Genomic DNA, 24,581 nt, shown 5'->3' with positions numbered 1-24,581 from the left:
AAGGAGCTCCTGTAATTTGCTGCATGTCACGTTCTGTTGTTGATGTGTTAAATGTTTGGCCGATCTAGGAAATGCTGTGCTAGTTTTTTAGCCTTTTGATGAAACCCGTTTTTGCCCCTCCTTTGGCTTAAAACAAATGCGCACACAAAAAAAGACAACCCTGTACTTGCCAAGCTGCTCGAGAAGAACCCTTCTGAGATCCCATGGCTGCTGTTGCAACCTGAGAAAGCCTGAGGTCCCTCAGCGCTAACGGTGCCCTCCCTGTGTCGTTCAACCAGTGTGTCGCTGCGTTCGCCGTGTCCGCCGTCGCCTCGCAGTGGGAGCGCACGGGGAAGCCGTTCAACCCGCTGCTGGGAGAGACCTATGAATTAATCAGGTGAGAAGCAGAGGGTGCACTGAGGAGCAGAGCGGGCGGTTCTGCAAGCCTGGGGTTGCCTCAGGCTGCTTGCATGGCCCGCAACCTGCTCTCGGGCTTGAGCAATTCCTGCGTTCGCAAGCACCTCTGCAGCTGCTGGGAGGTGTGTGCTAGCGTTGCGGCCGGGCACCCCACACTGCAGGGAAACTTCTTAGCTCGTCAACCCACAGCGGGCTTGAAAATGGATTTAGAAATAAACTTTATTTGCAAAAATGACTTTTTCTTTTTTTCTAAAGCCCAAATGAGTGTGTTGCATATAAAGGAAGCGACGGAGTTGTAATATTCACTATCCAGAGTATGGATATTCACTGTCCAGAGTATGAATAGTTGGTTTTAGCATATTAGTCTGCAGCTGCTTTTAGAGGAAGTTCTTCTCTCAAACAAGTGAGATTTTGGCCTGTGATTATGCAAAAGTTTGAGCTCACTATCAAAAGTAAACATATTGGCTAAGAAGCTTTGATTGCTCTTTTTACCTTTTCACATGTCCTCAGTTTCTTGGAATGAAGCTGTTTATATCTGTTAGTTGATATGTTTCATTTGTGCTCCCACGGCATTTTAATTAACTCTTGCACTGTGCATGAGTCACCTATGTGCTTCACACGAGGGGAAAAGAACCACAACTTCAGCTTCACTTGTTATTTGGATATATGCTTCCAGGCTTTCTCTTTGCATCTTCATACCCCTGTTTTTTTCTTTTTAACTGTATTTCACAGAGATGATCTGGGATTTAGACTTCTCTCAGAACAAGTCAGCCATCATCCTCCAATCAGTGCTTTCTATGCTGAAGGTTTAAATAATGATTTTGTGTTTCATGGATCAATTTATCCGAAACTCAAATTCTGGGGCAAGAGTGTGGAAGCAGAACCAAAAGGCACAATGACTTTGGAGCTTCTTGAGTAAGTTGACAAATGACAGTAGTATAAACCCAGTGACCACATCTGTGGTGGTGAATGCATCTTGCTTTCCCATGGCTTAAGAAGGGATATGTGTAACAGCCACATGCTGATGTTTGATGGCAGATTGCTTTGAGGGAGGAGAAGATGAGAAAATGGGAACTGCTATCATTCAGCCTCATACACTTCTTTCTAATAAATTTTCTGTTTAGTAAATGGTACAAACTGGCATCGCAGCAGGGCTTGGTGCGTGTGGCTGTGTTCAGCAGGTGCCTGGACATCCAGTCTTGCCATGACCAGCACATTTGGGTGCTGTTGACTTTCTTTGTGTGATTCAGTGCCAGCAGAGACTGGCAGCACTGAGGCTGCTCTTTAAGGAATTGATAAAATCAGTAGCAGTATCCTTTGCTCAGCAGGCATGGTTAATAAACCCTGGAGTTTTCCTGGCTTACTGCCAGGATCCTTTCAAGGCTTGGTGCCCTTTACAGAAGACAGCTTGTTGCAGCAGTGCCATTCAGTACAAAGATGGAATATTTTGTGCTTTCTCTCTCCTTCTAGACACAATGAAGCCTACACATGGACAAACCCTACTTGCTGTGTGCATAACATTATTGTGGGCAAACTTTGGATTGAGCAGTATGGAAATGTGGAAATAACTAACCACAAGTAAGTGAAGAATGTGGGTGCATTCCCTTTCTGGGAATGTAAAAACAATAAGTATTTGGAAATAATTAATGCCGCCTTCTTCTGCCTTTAGAACTGGTGAGAAGTGTGTTTTAAGCTTCAAGCCCTGTGGCCTGTTTGGGAAGGAATTGCACAAAGTTGAAGGCTACATTCAGGACAAAAGGTAAGACTCCTTCCTAACAGAAACAAGTTACTGTGCTCAGTTTCTAAGGGGAACTGGAGAACTGATGCTGTTAACAGTGTGGCAAAAGCCTGAGCCTAAACCAGGAAGGTTGTAACTTGCATGTTACCAATACTGTAAGCTTGCAAGTTATTCTCAAATAATATGTTTGAAATGCTGAAATAAATCTGCTTATGGTTTTTCATAAACTTAGTCTGTTTTGACAGCAAGAAGAAACTCTGTGCGCTGTATGGGAAGTGGACTGAGTGCCTCTACAGTGTTGACCCAGCTACATTCGAGGCTTACAAAAAAAATGACAAGAAAAATACAGAAGAGAAGAAAAGCAGTAAGCAGGTATTAAGCTTGTAAAGAGATGGTATCTCAAAAGCATAATAGGACAACTAAATATTTTAACAGCATGTAAGTGCATTAAAGCCTACTCTTCATTTATTCCCTGTTGCCTAGTAAGCCGCAAAATGCATTGTGTGAGTACCAGTAGTAAGGGGGAAAATGATGACTCTTTTGAGGATTTGTATTCAAACTTCCCCACACTTGGCCCAGTCTGACGACTGGCTGGTGTTTCCTCACCTGTCTCCTGCAGAGTTGTTGCTTCTTCGTTCCTCACATGGAGGAAATGACACTTGTATTAAATTAGACCATGGTCCTGATTATGTTTAATAATATTTATATTCCAGTAAAAGGATTTGGACTCCTACATGGTTTCAAATCTTGAGGAAAGATCCTATTCTCCAGATTTTACAAGAAATTTTGTATTTCTCTTTATTACATTGGTACAGCTGTCAAAATGCTGCCTCTTCACAATTGTATGTATTTTTCCCGATTAAAAAAAAAAATACTGATTCTTCCAGGTTTCTGATAGCAGCATGTTGCCTGTTTAACACATAATAATAGTGGTGGTAACAACATAACAGCCTGGTGTTGAAGAGTTGCTTAACAGAGTTGTTGGCCTCCTTTGGTCACTGCAACTAGATTTTCTGTTTCAATATTGATAGCTTTTAACATTAAAAAAAAAATAAAACCCTTAAAAGCAGTTGTTCCTGTGCAGATCCAGATTGTTGCCCTACCTGAAATTGCTCTAGTGCTTTCCGTCGTTAGAGTGCTAAAGCACTAGAGATTTTTGCTGCTCTTTGAGGTCTGCCCCTGTGAGCTCTAGGGAGAAGGAGCAAAGAAAAATCCTCCCTCAAGTAGAACCTTCATTCTACGTGAGCTGTCGTGTGACTTTCCCTGGCAAAGTTCAGGCCTACCCTTGCTTTTCAGTGCAGGATAAAGCCACCTGTGTCATGGAGCTCGCGTTGCATGTTGCCCTGGTTGTGCAAAAGCACACTTTTTAACAGAGCTATTTCTGTGAGGAAGGCTTAAAGCTTTGTAATGTGCACTGCAAGTCAGCCAGTCGTTCGCTGTTGGATATATATCCCCACTGCCCCCGTGTGTTTGAGGAGTTGATACTGCTTGTGGTGTTCAGACTTGTGATATTGCTTGTGGTGTTGGTCTAAGTGACTGAGGCCTAAGTGTAAAGTCTGGATGTGCTTTGTCCCTTCGTGGTAATGGAGCCATGAAGCCACCTACTTCAGGTGTGAAAGTACTTGGCCTTTCAAGTTGCTCCTGATTAGGGTTTTCACAGATTATTCTTTCCTTCCTTTCCACTCTTCCTTCTTGCTTTGTTGCTGCTAATGTGGGCTCCCTTCTGTCTCCTTTTAGGGGACCTTCTTGGGTGTGAGTCTTTGTCTCTTCTCCAAAATCACATTACCTTTTCTAGGGATTAGATTTTGAATATACAGTCTTGCAGGATGCTAAACAAACCTTCATATAATCAGAAGTAGATACTTCACCAGCATCATGACAGGGTTACGCTAGGCTTGGGGCTGTTCCAGGACAATTCATCTCAGATGGAACCTGAGCTACTTTTTGTCTGAAGATGAAGTATCTCGTGCCGGATTTGCAGTGCAAATATAGAGAGGAGCATAATGCAGGAGAGCTGTGAGCAGCTGCCCTCGCGTGGACTGAGTTCTTGGGGTCTTGCTTTAGGCAGGTGCGTAGCAAAGCCCCTCCTTAGAACTGGAGGGGCTTTGGTAGGAATAAACTGTGCAGCCTGAGGCAGGTGCACAGCAAAGTCCTGTTCTGGGCCCTTGGCCGTTCTCGCGACGTCTTGTCTTAAACGAGGCAAAAACTGTCGTTTGTAGTGCAGCCTTTTATAAAACTTGGTCTTGGGTTTGACACTCTGGGATTGAAGAGTCTTTGTTTTCATATGAAGATACCTTTCTGATCTGTGCTTTGCTTCAAAGCCTGGTTTCTTAAGAGAGTCCAGTGGAGGTTAGAGATCAGTGTCCTTTGAAGGTTAGAGAGCCGGGTTACAGGGACAGCTCAGCTGTGGTTACCTAAAACCCTTTTTAGCTTCTTAACAGCAGAGGGAATGATCCTGCTCCCTGTGTTGTTCTGGTTTGCAGCTGCCTTGCTGTTAAAACAGCCGTACCCACGAGCTCTACAGCAAGGCAGAACTCTCTTAATTCCTCCTCATTTTCTAGAAGCCGAAACACATGAATCATCTCAGAATACAGCTGAGTTCTGGCTCCTGGGCTACTCTGCACAGACATCAGTCCATATTATGTGATGCAACCATCAGAGAGCAAAGCTTATTAACAGCAGGATTAAAGTTCTTGGCATGTAGCCAGAGTATTTAAAGTAGTTGGGTTCATTAACTGCCTTTAATTCAGCTCTACTCTCTTACAGTCTGTGAAATGTGCTGCTTTCTTAGCCACGATGATGATCTTGGGAGATCTTTCTAGGGAGAGGCCTGACTCATTGCCTGGCTGGTCAGTGTTGTGACCCACTCTCTTGTGGCTGAATGAGGATCAGCTGGGCCTCAGCTGCTCCAAACAAAGGAGTTTGTTTAATGCCTAATGGTTTAGAACTAGTCTCAGCCACATCCGTACTGTGGCCGTCTTGAACATCCAGCTTTTATCTACAAAGACACTAATAGAAGAAACTGCTGGACTTCCCATGGTAGGGAGCTGGGGGGTAGGTATTCTATTCTAGTGTTCCTTGATGAGCACCTAGAAAAGAAATCTTGTGTTACTGAAATAATTTACTTTGGTCATGGAACTAGTTTTACTGAAGTCTCAGTGCTGCAGTGGATGCATTGAAATGACTTACGAGTCCCAAATAACTCCTTCCATTATCTGTGTGCTGCTTTTAGGTGGGCAATACGGAGGAGCCAGATGAGATGCCGTTGCCAGATTCCGAGAGTGTGTATGTTATTCCTGGAAGTATTTTGCTATGGAAGATAAATCCAAGACCTCCAAATTCAGCTCAGGTCAGCTGTTATTTCTGCTTATTCTCTCTATGTGCCTGTTCAACACAAAGTAAATCCATTTGTCTTCCTTTTCACTGACAAACCTGAATTTACCTGTTTATTGTAACAAACTTTCCCACTGCTGTTGTAACCAGGTGAGGTGGACTCGGAGGAAAAGGCTCTTTCTAATTAACTGTATTTCAGTGCAAAGTTGACTGCTTCCCATAGTGAGTGGTGCAGGGCTTTTCCCTGCCGTTGCTCCTCTTCCTCTTCCCCCAGCTGAAGCACTTACTGGGTGTGACAAATCTCTCCTGAATGGCTTTAATAGAGGGCAGACACCTCTGAGGAGATGCGTGGCCTCACGGGGCTTGCAAAAATGCACAGCCTGAGCTGGCCTCTGAGGAGCCCTGGAGCAGAGTGCAAGATTCCGGAACCGGAACAAGACAAGGCCCTTCAGCAGGTTCATCAAGGGAGAAATGCCTCAGTAGAGGGCATAGGGAAAATGCTGGTAGGACTAGAAGAAAGGAGATAGAGAGAAATAGTACAGTGAGTAACTGGATGCTGTCCTGATTAAACAGAAGCACCAGGGATTACCTGCACCATGCCCAGCACTGCAGTTTTGTCTGCAATTTTAGTATTCCTGTCTTAAATGAATAAAAATAATAACCGTAAAAGCAGCTGGATACTTGTTTTTAGAATTTGCTAAATTTTTGCTAAACCAGCTAAAGACCTGGTTACAAAGTCACCCTTTACCTCGGTCTCTTTCAGATGTACAACTTCACTAGCTTTGCTATGGCTTTGAATGAGCTGGACAAAGAAATGGAGAGCGTCATTCCCAAAACTGACTGCCGGCTACGGCCAGATATCAGAGCCATGGAAAATGGTGAAATAGGTAAATCAGCTATTGCAAAGGTCTTTTATTTTTCCAAGTTGAGGGACTGGAAAAATGGAAATAAAAAAAAAAAATCCACTCAGATGACTGGATGAATGTTAAAGTAGCAATCATAAAAATGTGTTTTCTCATATTAAGATAATAACCTAAACCTCATGGGTTGTGGTTCGTTTATAGTGAAAGTTCTGTTACCTACCTACTTATGTTCTCCATATATGCAAGAATCTTAAAGAACATCTGAGTGATGTGCTTTTTAACTTGCTTTTAGCCCCTTTGCTGTGCTCCGTAGGCAAACCCTGTAAGTGGAAGCTTGGAGAAGGAGACAGGCTCCGAGCGCTGCGAGTAGTTGTGAGCTGCTGCTTTTTCTCCTTCCACGAGCCAAAGCCAAAGTATTCTGACGTTCTAGTTCTGAGTATTAAATTAGAAAAGCATTGTGAGACTTTTCTTTTTCAGAAGCTGATAAGAACTTCCTTGTGGCAAAATAAAATAAAATAAAGCAGAGAGTGAATTCCCCCAACCAGTGTATCTGTAGATAGGATTGTTTTGTGGCATATGGGATGGACGTACTTAATTAACAGCCTTCTCAGTGACTTGCATGTCTAAAGACAGAGTGAAATAACTATGCTTTTAGTTATTAAGGAATATAGTTAGGACTATATTCCTTAACTGTAGCAGCAGCATAAAGACTGTTTAGCAGATACCCTGGTACCTTCACTGATAGATATGTGGCTTGTGAGCAGCTGGTGGGATAACTGGGAACAGCTGGTAGGCTGCCAGAAATGATTCTCCCAACTGCTTTTTCCAAGCTGTTCATGATTCAGGATTCAAATATGAAAGATTATATAACTTACATGCTATAACCCCTAATATTACTTGCTTCTTGGTCTGACTTTATTTTCCTTCAGAATATCTGAAGAATGACTGTCCTTTCTGCTGCGGGTGAAGTGACTGTTCCACCTGTTACAATGACCCGTGCTCTCTTAGTGGCTCAACAAAGAGAAAACGCAGGGATGTTACAAAGAGGCAGCTCTTTAGCATTTGGAAATGAATATTCCAACTCCCTGTAGATCAGAAACTAGTCATTGGTGAGATCTTACCCCAGGACTTAGCAAGAAGTTGGTGGCCTGACTCCTGAACTGAATTCAGCATCATGTCTTAACCAGTTCCTGTGTTGAAATAAATCCTAGGTGGCCACATCCCCTAGCTCACAGGTGCTGCCAGGGAAAGGAGTTCTCAGGATCCTGAGGCCACGGCTAAACACACGGAGGAGGTAGAACAGCATTTCCTTGGCTCTCATCATGCTGCAGCTGCACTGCCTTTTGGGGTGGAATGGAAGTGCTCTTGGATTACGTAGGAAGCACTTTAAATGAACAACTTCTACTGCTTCCCTTCAGATGAAGCAGATGTCCCATCCTATGAGACACTTAAGGCCTTTCTTTTTAATCCCTTTAAGATCTAGCCAGCGAAGAAAAGAAGAGGCTAGAGGAAAAACAGAGGACTGCTCGCAAGAATCGCTCCAAGTCGGAAGAGGACTGGAAGACAAGGTGAGTGTGTCTGCCTGTAGGTGCCGGCAGTTACAGAAAGCCTGTGAACGCTCAGGCTGTCGGTCCGCCCAAGCGGTTTGCCCTGTCGTGTCAGCATGAAAACCTGCTGCTGCTGCTGCTGCCCTTGCAGCCCTGGGGAGCACAGGCTGTGGGGCTGCCGGGGGGCAGGGGCAGGCTCGGCCTCCCCTCCCGCTGCTGGTGGCACCACCGTGTTCCTGCCCGAGTTGTGTTGTCTCTGCTGAGCGCCTCTCAGTTCCATCAAGAAAAAGATATTGCTGCTGATAACTCCTTGTGAGGAATCTTGTTGCTGCTGATTAATTTGTAATTGACCTCAATTTGTGTGCCGGGCTGAGGGGAGGAGGACATGATTCCTGCAAGGAAATCGATAGCTTGTTGCCCGTGACTTCCCAGGTCCGGGTAGGTGTGTCCTGCTAATCCTGTGTTCCCACTGCGCAGGTTGTTTTCAGAGCTGGTGAAATGGCTTTTTTGCCCAGAGAGCCAAGCAGTTTCCCCCTTTCCCTTAGAGGAGGAACCAACTACAAAATTAAAAAATGCTAAGGGGAAAATTAGCTTGTAAGAGTTTTGCCAGAACTTTTGTTTGAAAGATGAGGGAAGAAAGTTGGGGACACTTAAATACTAGAAAAGTAAATAGAAACTCAGTAAAACATTACAAAACTGGCAATAAATGCCTAACAGCAGATTGATAGCTTGGTTCACAGCAGCTTTGTCTTCCCTGTTAACTTGTTATTAATACACCCAAGCACTATGGATTAAATGTCTTTATGATGCCTTTTTGTAACTATAAACCACTTTTTTCTTTTTTTCCAAATGAAGTCACCCTGCAGCTCAGAGCCCCAGGTTTGGATGTGTGTGCCTTGGTGTCCTTCCCTGTGCTTGCCCTCCCGAACCGCGTGCGTGTGTTTGCCCCAGCCTGGCGCGGAGTGACCCTGGCCGGAGCCTCCCGCCTCCGCCGCGCTGATCCGCCTGGGCCCCCCTCCCGCTTCCCTGGTTTCAGAGCCCTGCCAGCTTGTTCCCGGCTCGCGTCCCAAGCCAGGGGCGTCAAAGGAAGCCCCTCGTGTCTCAGTGCCCATGGCGCCTCCCGGGGCGCTCCCTTAGTGCCTGCCCCGCTCCCGGGGTTCTTCAGAACTCCCTGTTTTCCAGGGTCTTTCTGAAGCTGGGACGGCAGCTCCCCTGTGCCTGATGTCCTTAGCACGGAAGCTGTGTGAGTCCTCCGGAAGGATGCGGTAGAGGAGGCGGGAACAGTTACCTTCCATGGAAACAGGAAGAACTGTGCGGGAAACATAATCAGGCTGTGAAGGGAAGCTCCGCGAGTTCTTCCTGGGCCCTGCAGTGCGAGCTCAGCGTTACAAACTAACTGTAATGCAGGTTTCCTTGCCAGGGAAAGCGTGCGCCTCGCTCTCGAGCAGAGTTCCTCCCTCCCACGGTGCAGGTCTCCAGAGTGCCTGCTGTTGGATTTTTTAAATTATTTTGGCATTTTTTATAGATTTTTAGGCTGTAGAGATGGGATCGAGGTGTTGCTGGAGTGTTTCGCACTGCGCCTGGCGAGTTACGCGGAGGCTGGGCAGTAGTTAGAGCCCGGCAGGAGCTGGGAGGCTGTGGGAGCACCGGCCGGCCTGGCCTGGCTGCTCCCGGGGCCGCTCCGGCCCTCGCCGCCTCTCTCCGTTCTTGGCCCAGCTGCCCTTCCCCGCAGGCAGACGCGGCTGGGCAGCGGAGCGGCCTTCCCTGAGCGGCAGCGCCGGGAGCCAAGACGCCTCCCTGGGGCTGGAGCCCGCGGGGCTGCTTCCCTGGGGCTGGAGCCCGCGTGGCTGCTTCCCTGCGGCCGGTTCCTGTGCGGCTGTACCTGGGCGAGGTACCCGGCATGGCCCCTCCTTGAGCCTGGCTACCCGCACAGCCGCTTCCCTGGGGCCGGCACCCGCGTGGCCGCTTCCCTAGGGACAGGTACCCGTGGGGCTGCCCCTGGGGCCGGTAGGCGCGCGGCCGCAGTGCAGCAGGCCGCCCGTGCCTGTGCGCTGGGCTGAGGGTGCCCGGGGCGGTGCATCCCGCGCAGCGCCCTGGGGCTTTGCGTGGGATGGGGGGCAGAAGCGTCACTGCCGCCCGGGGCGGGCGCTGCCGTGCGCTGGGCTTCCACACCCCCCCAGCCCCACGGCGCCGCGGAGGTGTCTCGCCCGTGGGTTCATCCCAGTGCACATAGCAGTAGCGTCGCTGGCTGAACACATCCCAGTCTTCTGAAGCAAACAAGACGTGGACTTTCAGGGGGTTGCTTCCTAAAGATACCGAGTCGTTTTTGACACTGCTTTGCGGTAGTTTCTGTTCTGGGGGGTTGTCCTGGCAGGCAGGGTTTGGGTTAGAAGGGGCAGCGCGGCCTGCGGGAGGCTGCAGCGAGCGGGTTGGCAGCAGCAGCGGGTGGCAAACAGGCCACGGGCAGCGGGGCCGGGCACGGGGCGGCGGAGGCGCAGCCGAGGCCGGGCCAGCGCGGTGAGACACGGTTGGTGGCCGTGAGGAGGAGCCTGCGGGAGCATCGCAGCGTCCCGCGCAGAGCGGCTCCGCTCTGCGAGCGCGGTGTGGCCGGACCCAGGGGCAGGGGTGTGCTCTGCTTGCGTGTGCTCTTGCTGTGCCTTGCCGAGCGGGGCTGCTGCTGCCGCTGCCTGGGCAGTGCTGTTCACAACTGCTTTGAGCGGCGCCGCGGGCGGCCTCTGCGCGACAGCCCTCGCTGCCCCGCGTCGCAGCTCCCCGGGAGGCCCTCGGGGTCTGGAGGAAGGGGAGGCCGTAACCACCCAACGTGGCTAGAAATTCCCTTGCAAATTCAGGGTGGGCTGCCCTCACGCTCCTCGTTTGAGCAGCAGCCAGCGAGGCTGGAGCAAAGCAGTTCTGAACTCCGTAGCACGGGAAGGCACTCGACTCATATCCTGCCTGTTCTCCTTTTCTTGCAGGTGGTTCCATCAAGGCCCCAATCCCTACACGGGCACACAGGACTGGCTTTATTCTGGCAACTACTGGGACAGAAACTACTTTAACTTGCCTGATATTTATTAAAATGCAATAAGGAGCCCGTGGCTGATAAACATAAGTCTTAATCTGTTTTAATGTTTTCCCTTGTTTTACTTATCTCCTGAGACAAATGACAAGTTACCCAACAGACTGTTAAGCTTCTCCCCAGTACAGCTGGTGGTCCCTGAGCTGCAGCCCCTGATGGAGGGGAACCCGGTTCTGGCTGACGGTGGGTCCTGCATGGACAGAAGCTGCGAGTGGCCACGCTTAGTGCTGCCCTGTTTGCTGACTACACCTATATTAGGTTGGGGTGTACGCGGAGTAGAGCCCCTTGAGCTGCTCTGTGAATACTTTCTTTCGTAGGTAACACGGGCACGAGTGAGACTGGTTTTATTTATTGTGATACGGGACTGACTGTTCGGAAGCACCCACAGCGAGGGGAATGTTCTGTGCTCACAGCAGAAAGGTGTGTCACTTTTGTAAAGATGTAATTTTTCATAAAGTGACTTTTATTAAAGTAACTACCTGAGCTGCGCTCGGAGGGAGGCCGGGAGTTCCCATCTCCGGCCCATTCACGGAGCTGTTGAAGCTGGTGTGATTTTCTCGGAGGTTGGTTCCACGATTTGTGCAGCGCGGTCTCTCTTTCGCTCTCCTTTCGGCTGCATGGAAGTGGGAGCCGTGGGAGTAGTTCCCTGCCTGACTGGATGCGCACACTGGGAGCCCCAGGGCCAGGGAATCTGTGCGGCGCCAGCAGCGCCGGTGCCCGACACGGACTGGCCCAAAGGGCCTCGGCCCGGGGTGGGATGTGGGGTCACCTGGAGCAGCGCCCGGAGCAGCTCCCACGGTTCCTGCCCTGCTCCGGGGCCGCGCTCTGTGCCGGACGGGGCTGGAGGGAGCTGTGTACGGAGCCTCTCGAGGGCCGGCTGCTCCTTGTACGGTATTTTAACTGCTGTCTGGAGGTTAGTGTTAATTGAGTAATTTAATCGCTACTAAATAAAGGCTTCAAAACTTCTTGCATCGAGTGTAAAGTGGTTGTTGGTGGCGCCGGCCCCAAAGCGGCAGCGGCAGCAGCGACGTCTCGCGGCTCTGCCGTGGCTCAGGGGCCTCCCGCTGCTGCAGGAGGTCAATGGTGCCTTCCTCAGTGCCCAGGACAGCTCCTTGAGCCCAGAGGGGTGGAAGTGGTGCCCAGGTGGGAGCTGCTTCCTCCTCCCATCCCATGTGCTGCTGGAGCCAGTAGCTCCTGGAGCAGGGGGGCTCCTTCCGTGGTCTGCAGAGGTGGAAGGCAGCAGTCGGAGCCGGGCCCTGCGCTGGCTCCTCGCTGCCGCCCTCAGGCCTCCCGCAGCAGCAGCCGGGATTCCCATCCCGTCAGGGATCCCAGCCCAGCTGCCCAGTGCCCAGCGCGGCCTCCACCCCGTGAGCGCTGCCTGCCTTCAGTGGAGGGACATGTGCTTTACGAGAACTTTGAGAGATGTTCTTCCCACATCAAGCCCTAGGTCAGGGGCCTGGCCTAATGCACTGATCACAGTATAGTTCTGAAATCCCCAAAGGCAAGATTAAGATCACTGTCTTAACCCCCCCCCTCCTTGAAGCATAGCCTCAACTGTCTTCCCTGAGAAGCCTAAGGCTGCATCCTCACATTTCCCTCCCCAGCTTGGAAATGTGTCTCTCTCTCTCTCTCCTGGCATCTCCAGCCTGGGCTCCTTCCCAGAGCAGCACCCAGCAGCAGGGGCTGCCTCTGGCTGTCACCCTGGCCTCAAGTGGCTTCATGGCCTTGGAATCGTGGGGCGGGATGGGATGAGCGCAGCGCAGGGCAGTGGGACCTTTGCCTCTGGTGCCCTCCCAGAAGCCCAAGGCACCACAGCAGGCAGGGAGTGGGTTCCGATTGCTGGCCTTTAATTCTGAGCACTTGCTTTAAGTTATTTGATATTTTTAAGATGTAAATTCCACTCCCGCTGAAGTCCCAATAGCCTCTTCTCAACCTGTGGGGAGAAAGAGCAGGCAGGGTGTCAGCAGGCAGTACATGTTCACGCCCGCCCCTCAGAACATGTCCCTGCAAGGACCTGCCGCACTCCAGGGATCCTGAGCGTTGGGGCTGCTGTGCAGGGGGGCTCAGGGGGCGCCGCAAGGGGTGCTCGCCCCTGGCCTGCTCGCTGCGAGGGGCAGGCAGGGGACAAGGGCCCCGAGGGCTTCAGCCCCCGGCCCTGAACCTCGCTCTGCAGCAGCCACGTGAGGCGCCGGACACCCAGGGGGGCAGCGCCCCCAACTTACCTCCTCATGACCCTGCCTGGTGCACCGAGCTGGAGGTGACCGTGATCTGCCCCGCAATGCCATAGCTCCCCGCAAAGGGGGGCCCGGCCGCGGCCTTGTCAGCACCCGGGGCGCCCTTCCGGGCAGCCACCACGTCATCCAGAGGGATGGCGACCGAGAGGTAGAGCGGCGTGGGCGGCCGCGCCGCCTCCGGCACGGCCTTGGGCGCCGCCTGCTCGGCCGGCCTGGCCACCGGCACCGGGATAGTCGCAAAGCGCCGGGCGTCCGGCGGGGCCGGCGCCACCGGGCCGGGAAGGGCGGCGCTCCAGTCCGGGGCGCTCTGCACCGTGGAGCCCACCAAAATGAAAGGCGGAGCGCTGCCCCTCTTGCTTTCTTCCGGCATCACGTATGTTGGAGAGGACAGTTGTGGTGGTGGAGCCTGGAGTGGCACTGGCTGCAGGAACTGCTGCTGGGAATAGGCAAGGCCCGGAGCAGCAGGAGGAGGAAGGGATGGTGGCGATTTTTGCCCTTGGCTCAAGTCAGTTAGGCAATAGAGGGTCCACACATTAGAGTGGGGTGGTGGCTGTCCCGCTTCGCTTGCTGCCATGGCTACAACGATAAGAAGGCGAGAGGGCTGGTGTGAGGAGCAGTGCCCGAGGCGCGCCAAGCCCTGCGCCCCCCGCGCCGCCCGCGCTGCCGGCGCCAGCACCGCGGGGCAGCCGGGCGGGCAGCACCGCTCGGCCGCCCTTGGAGGACGGGCCCCTCTGAAACGGGGTCTGTCCAACTGCCCCCAACAGGGGCCGTTGTTCCCAGAGCCGGCGCTGCCCTGCCGTTGGGCGGCTGTCCCGCGGCGCTGGCACCCACCCCCCTGCGGGCCCAGAGCCACCAGGGAGCCGCACGGGGCAGCTCCCCGGGGGGTTCTGCAGCTGGGCAGGGCTGGCGCCCCGTGCCCAGCACAGGCTCCCACGGGCGCAGGAAGCGCCTGCCGCTCGCTGCCCGCCCAGCGCAGCTGCAGGAACCCCCCAGACAGCCAGGCAGGCAACCACCACCACCACCAGGGCTAACTGCAAAGGCCCCCGCGCGCGGGCACCGCGCGGCCGGGCGAGGGGCGGCCGCGCGGCCAGGCTCCCGGCGCCCACCGCTCCACAGCCCCCGCGCACCCCTGTTACACCCTCGTCTCTGGCAGCCGCTCCAGGGCACCGGGCTGGCTCCGAGCGGGATGCTCAGGGGCACTTCCCCCGCGCTCCCGTCTGCAGGAGCCGCTGGAGCCCCGCTCGGAGCCGGCCACAGCCCCTGGAACGGATGGCAGAGGGATCTAACAGGGGTGCGTTGGGGCCGGGCGGCCGGCGTCGGCACAGGAGGGTCCTAACACGTCCCCTCCAGCCGTGGCTGCTCTGACGCGAAGGCCTTTGCATTTAACCATCCCTGACACAACCCTAGGGCTCTACGAGGAGGCGGTCAGAGAGACCCGGGCTTTCTTACCTGACCTGGCATTACCTTGTTCAGCAGAGGCCATTTCTGCTGGGGGTTCCGCTTTCTCACTGTCACACACTACGTCATCGGCAGATGGACCTACGATTTTAGCACGTGAGAACTGGCCTGCACTTAAGAGCCGCTCAATCTTTACCAGATAAGCTATGTGGCCCAGGGAGAGGAGGAGGTGAGCAGAGCGCTGCGGGAGCGGCGGGCGCTCCTGCGCGTGCCCCTCGGGGGCGGACACGGCCCGCAACGGAACGCGAGGCGGCGGCGCTGGCGGCGGCGCAGGAGGTGGTGGTGATGGTTCTTCCTGCGGGGGGGCTGAGGACACTCCCTTGGCATCGACTGCTGCGACTTCAGCCTGGCTGTCTGAGGGCCCTAGTGCTGCCGCCTCGGCCGGCGGCGCGCGCTCGCCCGCTGCCGCCCTAGCGGCCTCCGCAGCGGCATCGTCTTCAGCTGCACCCGCCACTACCGCCATTACGTTCTCCGAGCTCAGGGAGACTTCGGGAAGAGTCTGCACGCTCGTGGCCACATCCTTCACAGAATAAACGGAATCAGCGTTACCTAACATCTGGGTAGCCAGCTGGGCAGGGTCTGCGGGCACGTATGCGAGTTCCGGTCCCTTGGGGGACGAAGCGTCGTCAGCTCCGGGGGGAGATTTGTTTCCGACGACGTCGTCGTGCGTCGACGGGTACTGGGTCATCTTGGAGGTGCACTCGGTGTCGGCGCCACGGAGGAGCTGGTCCTCCTCCGTGTCCGTGCACTTCTCCTTCTGCTTGGGCTCCCCGAGGACCGACGCGTCTTGTGCGTTGAGGCTCTGAGGCAGCCTCTCGTTCCAGCCGTCTGCAGGGCGGGAGCACACGGACACGCGGGTGAGGTTTAGCTCTGCCGCCCCGGGCACCTCGGTGCTCCGCGACCGAGCGCGCGGAGCAGCGGGGCCCGCGCGGCCTCCACCCCATGGAAACGGCTCCCTTACCAATGACGAAACGAAACTCTTCAACCAGCTCCGTTAAATCCAGATCGGGATTCCCTGGAAGCGGAAGCACAAGTGAGGCCGGGGCTGGCGGCTCGGGTGCCGCACGGACCCCGGAGCCATCGCGCGAGGCGCCGACCTTCGCGGAAGGCGACGAGCTCTTGGAAATAGAGTGCCGCGAAGCTCGGGATGTTGTTGGGGTTGGCGCTGAAGGCAGCTCTGCTCAGTCCCCCCAGCAGGGTCTTCAGGCCGTAGGGAGCCATGAACCTGGCCCGTGAGGAATGCATCTTCCTCCGCTGAAGTCGGATTAGGGTTTCTCAACTGCAACAAGAGCAACACAAACCACCTCAGAGACGGGCGGGAGCGGGAACGGAGTCGGGAGCGGGATCGGGGAGCGGGAACGGGGAGCGAAGCCGCGACGGGAGCCGCCCCCACCCCACCTTCGCCTCGCCCCTTGCCGCGGCCTCCGGGCGCCGCCCCCGCCGCCCCCCTTTTATAGCCGGGCCCCGCGCGTCACAGAGGCCAGGGCGGGGCGCCGCCCTGCGAGGCGGCCAATGGGAGTGCGTGATGCGCGCGCGCGGCGGGGCCGCGGGCCAATAGGAGCCGCGCCCGGGCCGCCTCCGCCCTGTGGCCGCTAACGGCCGCGGCGGCGCTAACGGCCGAACAGCCCCGGGCGTTTGCGCCACTGACAGCCTTTGACACGTGCCCGCAAAAACAGCCCCACTGGGGGCCTCTCCATCTAGCACGAGGGTGTGTACAAAATCATGTCATGGTACACCAGCACAAGCAGGAAAAAGTTACTGTAAAATGTCCATTCCCAAGGCTGCTGGGTTTCGGTCTAGTTTGCTACTGCCCAGTTTACAAAGCTCATGGGGGCCGACAGTCACAGGAGATGCCTGCGGGCAACATTCGTTGGAGAAAACAAAAACAACAACAAAAACAACCCCACCTCATCCACACGCCACACAAACTTAATTTACCAGAGTCTGTAGACAGAAAACTCACCAAGACATGTTTCTTCCAGGAAAGATGCCTCAGGAATTATTTCTTGTTAAGAAAACCTGTGGAAAGAGCTCTTCAGCCGTGGGCAGCAGCGTGGTGTTGAAGGGCTTATGACTGGACTTGATGATCTCGAAGGCTGTTTCCAACCATAACAATTCCGTGATTCTATAAATACAGACCACACTACAAAAAGAATGAAGTTAAATGAGATTATGCTATGATTTACCAGATAAGGAAAAAAAGCTTTTGTGCAACAGAAGTCGTACTTTGAGAATATACATAAGGATTTAAAAAATGTACAATAGGACAGCAACTGCAAGTCTGTATTTCTGTCTGGCAGAAGCAATAGGACTTAAACACGTTAAACATACCTGTATATAAAGAAAATTGTGGTTGCCTTGAAACCATCCAGGAATATAGACAGATCAGAGGAGAGCTTATGAACTTGTCTTTTTTGAAAGCTTCCAAAATTTCAAGTCTGCAAAGTTCTGTCCAGCAAAAGTTTGAAAAAACGTGAAGCAAAGACATTATAAAACAAGGAAAAATTATTAGAGCCGAGTGAACACAAGCATACACCTCCTGAAGGGTTTAAAGAGGCCCCAGCCCCTGTCAGCAGTCTGTCTGAAGCTGAAGTGCAGCAGGCAGCAAAGTGAGGGTGCGAAATTTGCTCCCTGCACCAGAACTCGAGTGCCATTTCTGCAGGGCTCTTTGGAGAGGAGTTCCCGTCACGGCACCACGGGAACCACACCAGCAAGACAGCACTAGAGCAACTGGATTCGTGTAGTAAATAAAAAGCAGCCGCCGCTTTGTGGCCAATGCGGAGAGGCCGCTGCCTGGGAGCAGCCTGCCCTGCGAGGCCGTCGCCTTGTCGTGGTGACAAAACTTTAATTGAATCCCAAGTAGGAGTTTCTCCCAGTTCAAGGAAGCTTTCTGGCTGTTCCTACCCGGCTGCCAAACACTGCTTTTGCTTAGGGTGCCCTGTCTGTGCCTTGCCCCTAGTTCCCACCCTTGCTGTAAGTGACGCCTGTGGGGAAAAACACATATCCCAGGAGTACCATTATCTTTCACTATGATAAACATACTGCTCTTAAGGCACTAGTAGGCGTTTGTTATTTAAATAATTTACAACTGAGTCTAGCAAGCTCTCTCTCGCACACTCAACACAAAGGAGCTCCTCATCGGGAAGCTTTTCTGGATGCATAGATAAAGCACAGGCAGCCAAACAGCTGGAAAACACCAAGGACAGCGCAGCATTACGTAGGTCACTTGGTAACGATGCTGAACATGCTCAGCACAAGATAAACAGCATCTCCGAAAAACCAACAACTGACCAAAAATAAACTGGGGGCAACGAGCCCACTGCACATAAACACACAGCACGATCGCGGGGCTGGGATGGGTTATGCAGGACTTGGGTGCGTGAGCAAAGAGGTGCTGAGGAGAAGCATGAAGGCAACGTGAACTGCAATACCACCTACAACACTGAGCTGCTCTGGGGTACAGGCTTTTGGCAGACCAAGCTTAGAAAAAGACTGTGAAAACTGAAGCCACTCGTTATTCAGCTGTGGGAAGACTGTCTCATGCTGACCATTAATGCCTTGTTTGTGCTGGTTATGTGAAAGAGCACCAGAGGTGAGCGGGGCACTCTCCTGCTACACAGAGACACGGCAAGGAACAGAGCATTTGACAGAGCAGGACTACAACCTACTAGAGGAAGCAGTGTGAAAAGCAAAGCTGGACAGCTCCAGGTTTGGAACTGCAGAGGGACTGGACCCTTCCAGTGCACCTTCCTCCACCCTGTGGGTACGTGGTGGTCTCTGCAAGCACCCCGCACACGCAGGCAACGGCAGCCACGCGCTGCAGAGCTGCGAGGGAAGCTGCACAGAGAGAGAAGCACATGCAACTCCATCACGGGAGACTACCTTGAGAATATAAGCATCAGAAAAATCACTTTCTGCTATCATTAATAACAGCACCACTGCACTAGCTACAAAGTTCAGGTAGACTACACATTTGCAACACACAGTGCCAAAAAAATGGCCTTTTTTTTTTCTCTATAGTACCTCCTATACAGTGACCGGTTTCATTCAAGAGTTTGCTCCAGCATAAATCAAGGCCCTTATATAAAGATATGGCTAACACAGCGTAATGCCAGCAAATTCTTAGGTTATTCTGAACCTCTGTAAAGAGTATTTCAGCTTTACTGAATACTTTTCAGGTATTTTCACTGTTTTTGTTCACAATGAAGCGGAACAAGGACGTGCTTGCTCCTGGAGAGAGCTCCCGATCCTGCCGTGAAAGGCTGACCTACGCCCAAGAACACAAAGAGGTCTCGACACAGAGACGAGTTCTTGAAGCATTTTCTAGCTCGCTCAAGACATCAGAAAGCAGCAGCACGGTGCAGGCATCTCCTCCAACTGCAAGCAGCAGCCTGCTAGCTGCCACCTGCACTTCATTTCAGAACTCTAAATTTAACACAAAACGTCCTGCCGTACAGCTACTTGAGGCTGAGGAATTATAGGCAATGTATCGGTAGCTAATTCCTTACGGTTGGAGTTCAGCAGAGGTCCCTTCTGTTCCAGGGCCTCCAGGCACGTTGGTCTCATGTCACTGCTGCCCAGTGGCCTTTAAAGACAGCTAAACATAAATCTACTTAACAAGATTACTTTTGGGAACACTTCTTTATGATTGCAACTATTTTGTCATGCAAGTTATTGCCACCACTGTTCATAAGAACACCTTGTCGTTGTGAGTGGAAAAGAGAATTCAAGCACCCGTTACAGGCTGCCCTCTTTCCAGCACTTTGATGGGTTTTATGCGTGTCCTCCCAACACCATGTTTTACCCATATAACATTTCCTCCCCTTTCATATTTCAAACGGTTACAATTTTAAACAACGATCAATTGTTGAGTAAAGGACCAGACTGCTGTAAATGGAAAAGCAATTCAGGATAAGATTTGGGGAATTTTATTTAAGAATAAAGCATAACTAGAATATGAAACAGGCATTCAAAGTCAGCGACAGGAGAAACTAAAGTGCTCGCTTTAGAGTAAGTCAGAAGCATTGCAGAGGTGTACAGATACAGAGAATACATTTTTCGTTTTTCCTCTTTTTAAAATGAGAAGCAAGAAAATTTCATGTCTTAAGAGCGTATGTTAGATCTTGTTCATTCTACAGTTGATCTCAACATGACACATGTAACTCACTTGCTAAACCGGGAGACTGTTGTTAAGCTGGAAGAACAAAAGCTGAGGTAATTGCTGACTAAAAACTTTGTCACAGAGTCACTCGGCAGCCCAGAAGTTTTCCCTGTCCTTAGGATCATCTCATTCAGGAGGCCGCTAATTAAAGGCAAATTCGACGAACAACGGAACAAAACTCATAGTCACATTTTTTTTAATTTTACTCAGAAATATAAAAGTGCAAGTTCTGTAAATTAACATTTACAGTACATCACAATAAATATGCCATATTGTGACATCTAAAAATTCTAGTTATTTATCTAGAATGAGTCATATTGAGATAAAAACTTCTTCAACATCAACAAAAATACCTGACCCAGGAAAGATAGCCTTAATATATTAACTAGCAAGATGCATATTCCATTATTGCTATTAGACCATGCCTCCGAGTTCCAAAGTAGAAAAACAAACAAAAACCCCGTAACTGTCCACACAAAATACAGCTAATCGCTCATCACAGGCACAATCTAAGTGGAAAAATAAAAGAATTTGCACATTTACGACTCTGGAGACCCTCCTCTGAGGGGAAAAGATCCGGACACCGACGGCTCCGTTTCCACGATGATTCCCTAAGCGCCGCTTGCCCGGAGCGGGGCAGCCGCACGGACACCTCGTGTCTCCCTGACACTTGTGGTCTGGAGCGGACAGGCTGCCCCATCAGTTCACCACAGCTCGCCAACACCCCCACACATGTGGGCCCGAGACACCCCAACTCCAACTGCATGTGGGTCCGAGATACCCCAGCTCCAACTGCGTGCAGGTGCTGAGTGTCCTCAACAGCCCAGGCTCGCATTACGTTTAAGCAGTGTGTTTAATATTTTTGTCAGTAACTGTTCCTAGCTATTTACCCAGAGTGGACTACGTCTCTGTTTGCAGAATATAAAAATCAGACAGGACAAAATAAGATTTCACATCCATTTCTAAAATTATGATTAGAGTCCTAAGAAGTCACTATATATATACACACAGTATGTTGTTTCCTATTCAGTACTTCATTTGGACGGGCCACTTCAAATTAGATTGAACACTCCTTTGTGACTCGACATTACTGGTAAATCTGAATGACAAATCAGTTTACTACCCATAACGTACCCAGATTATAGATTTTTATTTATGTATTTTTAGTGTTAGTTGCTCCCCTCCTTCATGGCCTGCCAAAGAAGTGCCCAACTGCTCTAGGAATGCCTTTCATAGCAGAAGTTGTGTATTTCTGGAGGGCAAGAAGTGTGTCAACCTTTTCATCCGGCCTACCAAATAGGATATTGGATATTACTTTCCTCCTCCATGTCAGTCTTGCTTTAGATGCACCCTCAAAAGCAAATCAATGAAGGTTAGGTGCGGGCAGGCTTTAAAACTTTGGCAACATATTCCGCAAAAAGGTAAGAAAAGAAAACCGGTTTAAGCTAAGGAACTGCTTAAGGCAACCTGACCAAAGTAAAGATAAGGCTTCTCAATAACTACTTCCAAGGAAATCCAGTTTTCTTCGGTTTGCCAAGTAACATAATTCTACTAACTTTCTGGCCAGATTTCCATTCATAAGTTTCTTTAAAAAAATATTGCCTTTCCTAGCATATAATATTAACTGAATATACACGGTGAGGGACACGTCTTGCAGACAAAAGTACACGTAACTGCACAAGCACACATATGGCCAAGTATTACACAATATATGGTCACCATAAAGGTTTAAGCTGTCCTGAGGTATTTCAGTACCTTAACACCACAGGTTTGGAATACCATTGGGAGATTTAGGATATTGTGCTATTGGTAGGGGGAGTGAAAGAGGCTTTTGGTTGGTTTGTTCCTTAACACCTTTAAAGGCCACTGCCACGAAGATGCAGCCACCTGAAGGGGAAGTCACTTAAATTACAAGATCCGGCCAATGTCATTTAATGCGCTATTCGGAATACTACGAGCAGAAATAAGAACTGCCTCCCCCCGCCCCAGTAATGGCATGTCAATCCAAGGAAATATTTAGCTGGAATGTACCAGAAGCAGAGATCCTAAATATTGACATAATTTATATCGGGAGTCGGGTGGGGAGGACGAAGAAAGGAAGGAATGTGAGCTTCAAAATTCACACATCATGGTCCAGCCACTGAAATAACCTCCTAAAATTTCCTAAGAAAACTTCCTACTTTTTGTAGCTGAACAGCTTCCTCTCCTTGTACCCACTGTATTGGCTAATCCTCAAAGAAAAAGCGTTCGGTCCATTTCCAATGTCAACATTTACACCTGTTACTTCTATTGTATTATTCTAAGCAAAACAGAATACTGTTCCCCTTAGAGAGCATAATTTAGATGTATTTTAAAAGTTAAAAAAAAAAATTAAAAAGCCAAAAAAAAACAACTAAAAAAACCACTGCCAAAATTGTCCAAGTAAATCACATGTGTGCTTATTTAGGCTCACCTGCAGAGTTACAAGTAATTGTGTTCGGCTTTGTTGAAACAAAATAATAACTGAAGAGTTAAAAACACAAGGTCACTTAACCCTCATCCTGGTTGATTTATTTTTAATTAAAATTGTGATATTTTACTAAGCTGTAACAACTCTGAACATATTAGCAAAGTGTCTCTGGCACAAATGGTTTTTCAGAAGAAAAGCTGGTCTTCCCAACAGCTTAATCCTCTGCTTTATCGTAAAGTGCAGAAACTGTGGGAAACGATAACGCGACTTTCGGTCCATCACTGTGGAACAACTTCCTTCAGAGAAGCTAAGGCTGCATGTATGCGGACGTGCAATCTGTTCTCAAAATCATAGCCAGTAAATTCTTCCTGAAATACAAAAAAAAACATGGAACTATTAGCCTCCTTCATCCTCGGATGCAAAGATGATTTTACAAGTGAAGTTATGAACCTATGAAACACAAGTGACCTGGAGAATGCAGATTGTTATTAATGCCCCTGCATCACCGCAGTGACAGAATCGTCAGATGTTTTTCTTCTTCTCCTTATTAAGTAGCAACTATTAAGTAGAAACTTCTCTATTTCCACCCCGCTGTTCAGATCCCATTTAGTTGACTGAGTTGGGGAAAGTTCTGTAAGATCAAAAGCTCTCGAGAAGTGCAATGTGTCCGGGCCAAGGAACAGAGGCAACACAGGTGAGGTGGAGAAGTCCAGTTTGCTCTTAAAATTTTGTTCTTAAAAGACCTGGCAGGGTTCTGATACCTCCGAGGTTTCTTAGTGTGGCTCTGTACTACACCTCACCTGCAACATGCATGAACACCACTACTGCCACCAGCTCTCACTTCCACACCAGTAAGACAGACGCCAGACAGACACCAACACTGTTAAAACCCGAGTTAAACATCTCTGAGATGCCTTTCTCACCCAAAAATGTCATTGGAAGTGTCTTGGCTTTTACCTTAGCTTGGAGAAGTAAAGTTTTGCCTCTTGGCACAGTCTGAAAAAACAGGAGAGAGATAAACACTGCATTAAAAACAAATTACCGATGTCACAGAAAATATGCCAAGTACATGGCTGGGTCAGTCTGAAATAGCACCTCTATCTTGAAATCCAGATATTGAGCACATGAAAATCCCTCACGTTCCAAGACCAGAAACACTAAGGAGATGAGCTTCACTGCGTATTTCTAAGGCTTCTACAGAAAAGGAGAAAATGAAACTTGACGTGGAGGCTGCTAGTGCCAACGGTGACGGTAACAACGCCCAGAAACGCAAACAAGTAAATAACTGATCAAAAGTTCTCTTTCTTAACCACAGACAGCCTTGAAAAAACCTTGAAAAACATGGGTTATTTTTAAGCATTAAAAGTTGTTTCAGAAGGCTCAGTTTCAAACTCCTATTAAACACGACTTTTAAAATCCTAAAAATCCTTCTCCTTTTAATCACTGCACAGCTCAAGAATGGCCTGCATGGTATCTCAGCTTGCGGGCTGGATCATCTACGGAAAGAAGAAAAAAAGGGAAGGAAAGGACCACGTGCCGGACCTGCCAGGCCCCCCCGGGCAGGTGTCTCTAGCCGCAGCTTTGGATGCTCTCGGCACCCAAGTGCAGCAGCTTCTCCTGCCCGGAGCCCCAGTGCCACAAGAGGGAGCGTTCCCTGCCTTCAGCTCCGGCACCAGGCGCCACTCCAGCTTCTGAGCAGCAGCTCCGAGCAAGGAGCAGAGGCTCCTGCAGGACTCCCCAGAGCACGGAGTGGGAAGCACCTGTGCTGCAAGGGAGAAGGAAGGCTTCTTCCCAAATTACTGAACCCCTCCTATTTCACTACCATCGTCCTCTCCCATATAGCAGCAGCCCCAAGTGCTGTGAACAGGACAGTTTTCAGAGGCACAGCAAATTCCAACACAAGCATTATCGAACAAGGCAGCAGGAGCCACACTGCCCTCAGACCCTCCTACCAGATTTCAAGGTCTTGCTCTAAATCATATAGCATAAAGGCTTTCAAAAATGAATTATTATTTTAAAAAGCCTTTTCTCTAGCTTTATCCTGTGTCATGATAGCCACTTCTTTTGAAATGGCCTCCTTTCCTTCCCATTTAAAGGGAAAGGTTCAGCTCAGAATTGACACGATTAGAACAACTGAAAACAGACTCCTAAGAGGAGGAGATGCTGTCAGCCCAAACACTTTAGCACCTGCATACAGTGCTGTGGGACTACAGTAAAAAACAAATGAACAAACCAGGCACTTCCCATTACCCTGCAACTGCTGCCCCAAAGCAGTATGAAACAACATGAACTCCAAGCAGCAGCCCCTACACATCTGAGAAGGGGA

The 24,581-nt window shown here is 50.4% G+C and overlaps 3 protein-coding genes across 6 annotated transcripts in view; 1 reads left to right on the top strand and 2 right to left on the bottom strand.

Moving 5' to 3' along the window:
* The window catches only part of OSBPL1A (oxysterol binding protein like 1A), a 71,180-nt gene extending 59,794 nt beyond the window's left edge, over positions 1-11,386 (top strand). For all 4 annotated transcript variants that reach the window (XM_026035510.1, XM_026035513.1, XM_026035512.1 and 1 more), the window contains 9 exons: positions 279-376; positions 1,129-1,311; positions 1,867-1,974; positions 2,066-2,155; positions 2,380-2,506; positions 5,367-5,483; positions 6,231-6,354; positions 7,808-7,898; positions 10,850-11,386. In XM_026035510.1, the coding sequence (XP_025891295.1) occupies positions 279-376; positions 1,129-1,311; positions 1,867-1,974; positions 2,066-2,155; positions 2,380-2,506; positions 5,367-5,483; positions 6,231-6,354; positions 7,808-7,898; positions 10,850-10,952 (1,041 nt within the window). In that variant the 3' untranslated portion in view covers positions 10,953-11,386. The remainder of the gene's footprint in view (positions 1-278; positions 377-1,128; positions 1,312-1,866; positions 1,975-2,065; positions 2,156-2,379; positions 2,507-5,366; positions 5,484-6,230; positions 6,355-7,807; positions 7,899-10,849) is intronic.
* Positions 11,387-13,179: 1,793 nt separating this feature from the next.
* Positions 13,180-15,929, bottom strand: CABYR (calcium binding tyrosine phosphorylation regulated). Its single transcript, XM_026035458.1, has 4 exons — positions 15,743-15,929; positions 15,607-15,660; positions 15,195-15,473; positions 13,180-13,763 (listed from the first exon to the last, which is right to left on the bottom strand). The coding sequence occupies exons 1-4, from the start codon at positions 15,888-15,890 to the stop codon at positions 13,180-13,182; spliced, it is 1,065 nt and encodes a 354-aa protein (XP_025891243.1). The 5' UTR covers positions 15,891-15,929.
* A 3,699-nt stretch (positions 15,930-19,628) lies between these two features.
* The window catches only part of TTC39C (tetratricopeptide repeat domain 39C), a 32,783-nt gene continuing 27,830 nt past the window's right edge, over positions 19,629-24,581 (bottom strand). Inside the window, exons 13-14 of the mRNA XM_026035444.1 lie at positions 23,213-23,251; positions 19,629-22,623 (exon numbers count right to left, since the gene is read on the bottom strand). Of these exons, the coding sequence (XP_025891229.1) occupies positions 22,534-22,623; positions 23,213-23,251 (129 nt within the window). The 3' untranslated portion in view covers positions 19,629-22,533. The remainder of the gene's footprint in view (positions 22,624-23,212; positions 23,252-24,581) is intronic.

This window comes from Nothoprocta perdicaria, unplaced genomic scaffold, assembly GCF_003342845.1.
Source record: "Nothoprocta perdicaria isolate Ctin4 unplaced genomic scaffold, notPer1 scaffold_16, whole genome shotgun sequence".
Classification (NCBI taxonomy): Eukaryota; Metazoa; Chordata; class Aves; order Tinamiformes; family Tinamidae; genus Nothoprocta; species Nothoprocta perdicaria.
Note: the sequence above shows the minus strand (reverse complement) of the source record. Positions and strands in the feature narration are given on the sequence as shown.

Bases quoted from the DNA above. Each gene is read 5' to 3' on its own strand.
- CABYR (XM_026035458.1), bottom strand. From the start codon at position 15,890: ATGCATTCCTCACGGGCCAGGTTCATGGCTCCCTACGGCCTGAAGACC. The intron at 15,474-15,606 runs GTAAGGGAGCCG...CCCGCCCTGCAG, and splicing joins AGAGTTTCGTTTCGTCATTG to ACGGCTGGAACGAGAGGCTG. The intron at 13,764-15,194 runs GTAACGCTGATT...TTATCGTTGTAG, and splicing joins GCTGGCTACCCAGATGTTAG to CCATGGCAGCAAGCGAAGCG.